The 6746-nt window shown below is 40.7% G+C and overlaps 1 protein-coding gene across 1 annotated transcript in view; it reads right to left on the reverse strand.

Annotated features, from left to right (window-relative positions):
• The window catches only part of LOC118343040 (dolichyl-diphosphooligosaccharide--protein glycosyltransferase subunit STT3B-like), a 69641-nt gene that overhangs the window by 2578 nt on the left and 60317 nt on the right, over positions 1-6746 (reverse strand). Inside the window, exons 10-14 of the mRNA XM_035681764.1 lie at positions 5380-5591; positions 3883-4070; positions 2918-3089; positions 2197-2370; positions 444-557 (exon numbers count right to left, since the gene is read on the reverse strand). Of these exons, the coding sequence (XP_035537657.1) occupies positions 444-557; positions 2197-2370; positions 2918-3089; positions 3883-4070; positions 5380-5591 (860 nt within the window). The remainder of the gene's footprint in view (positions 1-443; positions 558-2196; positions 2371-2917; positions 3090-3882; positions 4071-5379; positions 5592-6746) is intronic.

A 6746-nucleotide genomic window follows, 5' to 3' on the forward strand; every position in this document is an offset into this window, starting at 1 on the left:
CACACAACACACCCCTCTCCAAACCTCAGGAGCTCACAGAGGCACCTCCTTATATCCTCTTCCGCCTGTCTGTCAGCAAGCTCCGCTTTTAAGATACAGTAGCAAAAAGTTTTACACCTTTGGAGGTGGCAGCTGCTTGTTAATCTCTGGTAAAGGTGCAAGCTGTATAACATAGTAGTCATACTTTTTCCTTCTTTGGTGATAGCAGCTGCTTGTTACTCTGATCTTGGCGCAGAGGTAGAACTCATTATTTGGACCCATGAATGGGGATCATAACCCGAACAAAATCTCTTTAAATTCAGTAGAGAGTTTCTCTCTAGCCCTGACCTCACACCTGGAGATGAAAAAAATTATCAAAGACATGCAGGGTTGTAGAGTTTTTTGGCTATGTTAACTCGGCCAGAAAGCAAAATCGAGTCTTTCATTAGGGCTGCTTTGCTCACCTGCATTTCACCAAATCGATAATAGGACATCTTGTACATGAGGCAGTTGAGCAGCGTTGGTGAACCAGCCTTGTCCACTCTGAACTCTCCCTGAGGGGTGAAGTAGTCACTCTCCTGAAGAAGACAAAGAAAAGGAAAGTAAGATAAAGAGATAAATGAGAAGATTATGAAGTAATTTAGCAGCACCGGCGCCAAGAAATCGCTGATTGGATGTGATAAGGGTTGATAAAAATATGAAAAAAAAACCAGCCTGTTTGTGATTAAAGTTCTGCATCACGTCCTGAGTATGACAGGGCTCGATGCCATGGACTGATTAAGATTGGATTTGGGAACAATTTCACACTAATTGATGAGGCTCAGACAGAGCATGGTGGATAAAAATAAATAAATTACAACAATACAAACAACTGCTACTACATAAACATAAAATAACTGCTTTGAAACTATTGCCCAACACACTACCTACATGGTAGTGTCTCCGTCACATACAAAACTTGAAATCATTTCTTGACTGTGTGTGTGCGTGTGTGTGTGCGTGTGTGTGTGCGTGTGTGCGTGTGTGTACACGCACTCGTAAGTAATAGTTTTTTTGGAGGGAAATCCGCTTTGGCTTTCTTTTCGGTTTAGTAAGGTTTAAATGAATGAGATATAAACACTGACAATGACTATATATAGTGGAAAGACCTTCCGGGTCTGTGAAGTGAAACCACTGCCAAGTGTCTTAAACATGCATTCTATGTCATGGCCAGCAGGGAGCAGCTTATGGAGAAAGGAACCTACTTCTCATTTGATTTATTAGCCAATTCCTAATGAGTTTATGGTCTCAATCACTAGTTTCAAGTATTCTTCCATAAAGCATGAATAAAATAGGTGATAAAGCACAGTATGCTTTTGGGTGTGGCTAGCTTGTGATTGAGATAAAGCTCAGATCAACTGTCAAATTAGACAGCGCTGATCAAATATCAAGATTCTGTTACTGCATTGCCTATTTCTCGCTTAAACTGTTTCAGAAACATATTTTAGCGTACCATTCAGACACAGATTTTGTTACATTCAGACAGAGTCAGTATAGTTGTTTCCCCCTATTTCCAGTCTTTATGCTTGGCTAGGCTAACCACTTGCTGGCTGTAGCTTCATATTTGATGTACAGTACTGTACTGAGAAAGATATCAGTCTTCTAATCTAATTCTCGGCAAGAAAGCAAATAAGCCTATATGGTTACAGAAGCTGGTTCTGTAATCAGGGTAGAGGACTAGAGAAATATAAACCATGTTTCTCCTGGTAAGGTGGCGCTGTGACAGCAAAGTGATGGGATGATGGGAGAGATTATTACGCAATACGCACGCTGTGACACATCTCATATTCAAAATAATTCTAAAACCAACATATTCTGGTTTCTCTGAATAGCCTAGTTTCTTGAGTGCATGTAAACCTAACCTACTAAATTTGTTTTTGCGGCTGTCACTCGTAGGTATATGTGGTACATTTATGTGCTGGAGTCAGGTGCAGCATTCATGAGGTGCTGTATGTTGAGTCAACAGGGACAGTGTGATCTTGAAATCGGAATTTGATATTTTTCATGCATTAAAGAAAACGACAATTTGCTGAACAGAGTCTGTCCTTGAGCACAATTCTAAAGAGTGAGCGTGTTAGACTGAAGAGGAAAACATTGATTTCACTGCTGTGTAAGTGCTCACTACATGACCTCATGCAGAATCGCTGCAGTGGCAGGCAGGTGCTGTCACACACTCACCCTGATGTCCTTTGGGTGCTCTCCCTCCGCTATCCTCACCATCCACAGGAACTTGTTTATATCGTCTCCTGAGTAGCCGATTACACCGCCGAATATGATCAGAACGTAGTCCACGTCCAGTGACCTCATGATTTGGTAGGCTGCACTCTCGTTTGACGACATGGCCTTCCCAACCTAAAAGCAGTGATAAAGAATGACAAGGGGTTCTCTTTGTTTCACAAGACACAATGCTTCAATAAAGCAATGGCAAAAAACAGGAATTATTAAACAGAGATCCATCTTGCATTCTCTGTAATTACATTTCCTGTAGACAGATGCTGAAGAGACAACAGGCAGCAGGTAGAAAGCAAGAGAGAAGAAAGCTAGAGGGCTGTAAAAGACTGAAAGACAAAAACCATTCCTCTACATTTGGCAGCGGAGAGAAAAAATAAATCAAACCCACAGAACCTGACAGCAATTAACTGAAATCCCTCTACACTGTAAATTCAATAAGAAAAGTTTAAGCAAACACGATTATCTGGCTTGTTGGAAGGAGAGGTTTGATACAATGTGGCAATTACATAAAAAATTCACTGAAGAGCTTGCTAATCATCCGGTGGCTGCTAGAAGAAATCATTTGTTTCTCAGCAAGTGAATAAATCCAAAGAGTAAAACAGGAGGAGAGCAAAGACATGAAGACAAGAATAAGACAGACAAAAGAGAAACAGATAGAGGGGCTCACCAGTGCTATATGACTGTTGTTCCATGTGTTATTATCTACTAGTGTCGTCCTGTTGGCCATGCCAGCTATTTGATAGCCGTAGTCCCACCACGACATGACGCGTGCATGCTCGTCCGTATTCTGTCTCAACCAGTAGTAGGCCTCCCTGAAATCATCCAGGATGTTACGCGTCCTAACAAGGGAAAAAAAACAGGTTGACAGGTAAAGGCATTGACAGGCATATGGCTGCGAAGACTATTAATATTTCAGTTAAGACTTTGAATCAGAAGGGCAACAACAGCTGAAAATAGAGCATGCATGCATAATAAACTGAGGGTTAAAAAAGACCTTCACACTTTGAACGTTTATGTCCTAAATTTACCTCGAGGAGTGAGAGTAGACATAAAAGCCAGGCAACAAATTAACCGTAGGTATGGTAATCATATTTTGTCTGTGTGCCTGTGCATTTTTGCGCGAGTGTGTGGGTGTATATGTGAGAAAAAGAGCAGAGTGACATGTATGCTGTTTCCTGTAGCACGGCTAAACCATTGTCTAAGAACTGCTGTGGTATTATTAATACATGTATGACAACTTGCATCTACCATTTAGTCTGTCTTCAATATTTCCTTCCTAATGCTTAAAGAGAATAATTATGCCTGTAAAGAATCTCAGAGAGAATAGTATATCAGCTGGTCCACAGACGTCTTCTGTGACCTAGAAACACTAAGTTAAGCAATCATATTAATGCTTATAGGTGCACATGTCAATATTTTCACAAACCTCTAACGAAATATACATATGTTCCCTGTATCCTGCAGCTCTGTGTGTTCGTGCACACTCAGACATTTGTGCTCATTTGCATGCAAGGTGGAGTAATCCGTCCTTCTGCATTATGAACTACAATTGGAGACGTTGCATGGCTCATTGCGGTTATTTAACATCCATTAACATGTTATAACTGAAGGGGGTGCGTGTATAATTCGTACCCGTCGTGGTTGTACGAGGCGAGCACTACGCTGGGACTTGAGTAGGCGTTGCTGGTGACCCAGGTGCAGTGGACGGCAAACATCATCAACAGCATCAGCATCAGCATGGTGACGATTGACTTGACGTTTGGACCCAAACCCTCCTCGGCCTTCTCCTGCTCTGACACATGCTTGCGCACCTTGCCAGCCTGCAGGGGGAGACAAACACTATTATGATGGACAGCCAAGTCTGTAGCGTTCCAGAGAGATGAATTATTGAGTGGAATAAATTATTGAATGAACTAATTGAGCAAAGTATCTTAGAGCATCCCCAAGTTTTCCATGCTGTGTGATGAGTTAATATTATTTTACACTAGCAGCAATGAATCTTTCAGGGTATGTAAAGTCTGGTGATGAGGAAATCTGCATAGTGTGAACATTTTACTTGACCGGCACATCCAATTACTTTCCCTGATAACTGAACTGTGACCCGAAGATGAGCAGAGATAGATGTAGATAAAAAGGACATAACATTTGAATTCTGCCAAAAAGTGAGAACTGACTGCATGAACTGCAAATCAAACTGAAGTCACAGTTAATACTTGCTTATATTTAAAAAAATATTTGTGTTTTAATAAGTGTGTGTCAAGACTGCTTTGTGTGACAATTGCCCTGTTGTGATGCGATACATGTACTTTGTTCTCATGTCTTTCTTGATCTTAATGAGACTTCCTATTAACTAGCTTACTAACCATCACTTAAATAGAGGAGAAAATCAGTTAGTAAACAAGGTGTTTAACACCATCATCATAAATCACACACACCAACATGATACGTTGATAACACTGCATGATACAATATGTCTTTCACTGCAGCAAGGATGTGTAACGAGTACTGTCACCATTAACAGACTTCAGCGTGACTGTCCTGATGTTCAAAAACTGGCTTAAACATGTCATTTTTGAAGCATTACACAACTTTACTAAATTGTTAAACAAGCTAAACTGTAATTAGCATCACCTCTGAAAGATGAATGTTTGAATAGCACATGAAATTATGGGATAACAAGGTGGACTTAGACGATCCAGTTTGACAGCAATCAGTTAAAAAATCAACAAAGTGAGACAGCTAAAATTATGGCAGCAGCATCAAACAGTTGCAGCTGAATCACAGTTGAATCACAGTTTACACAAACTGGCAAGCAAGACTGGTGGGGAGTGAGGATGGAAGCTGACAAACATGATTAACTGATAAATACAAACTGAAATAGGTGCTTCAAAGGAGTGTAAAATCAATGAGGAACTTAGCAAAATATCTCAGTAAATGTTGTTTTGTCTTTTCTTGTTTGCCGTGTTATTACAGTGTTAAATTCTAGGATTTCTGACAGCCAAAATTCAAGCATCATAATAACTTCTGTTGCAGGGAAATGAGTGTAATATTTCAGGAGAGCAATACTGATTGACATTATTTCTGTACATGTTGATGTGAATTTTGGCAATTATTCTGTCCTGTGTTGACCTTGTCATAAAGGTTCCCAGAGTTCCTCTTGTCGTCCTCGTCGCTGCTGTCTTCAGCAGGGGGCTTCTCCCTCTTTGTGTCATCTCCCATGTAATGCTCAAAGACACTGGAAAAAGCCACCGCAGAGAGCATGCACACCACCGGGGTCAGTGTCAGCATCAGTCGCACCATCACACCCGCAAAATAGACCGCACTGATGGCGTACAGGGCCACTGAAAGGAAATGGAAAAGTGGGTTGGGGGTGTGGGGAGAGAGGGAAAACAAAGTACAGACAAAAGGTCAGACAAGGAGAAAGACGTTATGAATGTAAAGGATAGGCAGAAAAAATGGGCAGAGTGTGAGAAGGAGATAAAGACATGAAAACGAGAAATTAAGTTGTTAGAGTAACGCAGCATAATCAGTCTACGTTAGCGCTGCTAAACCCTAAATGGAGAGAGCGCTGGCTGCTTTCCGTCCTTGAAAAGTGCCGACCCGGCTCAACAGGTGCACGGCTAATCAATAGCTGTAATAGGCTGATTAAGTCAGAGGGGGAAACATACTGCTGAAGGACTGTTTCTAGAACTCAAAGATTCACTGCCCTTGATCGTGGCTGTCTTTGTAAACAGAAATGTTTTCTTTGAGTTGTTTTTTAAAGAAGTTCAATCCACCTCGGTGTTACACTTTCAGGCAAATGGAAAGCTGAGAGCACTTCACAATATTGCAGACAAAGGGGATTGGAGTGTTGTTCTGTTTTATTTCACTCATATACACCATTTACAAATTGTGCATGGTAATAATGGGTCGCTGTTACAAAGCAGAGAAATGACTGTAAGAGAACTATTAGTGATTCAAGGACTATATTACTTAAACTAACAAATAAGGAATCACTAAATGGGTTTTACAAGACATACATTTTTTCCATAGACCATATTCAGTGACTGGCAGTTGAAACACTTCCCAGGCTTGGATCTACATGAAACTCTCCAGGTTAAAAAAAATGATCAGCAGCGTTATCTTAATATCGAATTGTTTGATTTAAAAAAAAATCAAAAGGTCCTGATAGCTCATCTGGTACCAAGGCTGACTCCTTGCTGCAGTGTGCCTTTGCTGCATGTTATTCAGCTATCACTATTGATTAAAAGCAATAAAAGCCCCCAATACTTAAAAAATAAAAAGCTACATGCCTGTGCATATAAAAGAACATGGAATGGAAACGACTGGCTCCCAAAGTGCATCCCAGAGCTTAAAATTCTGTTACCTGTCATGCTAATACAGGCGGAAGCTATAAAAGATGCTCATAATACAAACTGCAGCTTAAATAAAATGCTTTCAGATGCACACCTTGGACGGGTTTCAACAGAGGCCAAGGCTCATGGGTATTGTAGTAT

This window comes from Morone saxatilis, unplaced genomic scaffold, assembly GCF_004916995.1.
Source record: "Morone saxatilis isolate NCDOM2014 unplaced genomic scaffold, NCSU_SB_2.0 Contig9, whole genome shotgun sequence".
Classification (NCBI taxonomy): Eukaryota; Metazoa; Chordata; class Actinopteri; family Moronidae; genus Morone; species Morone saxatilis.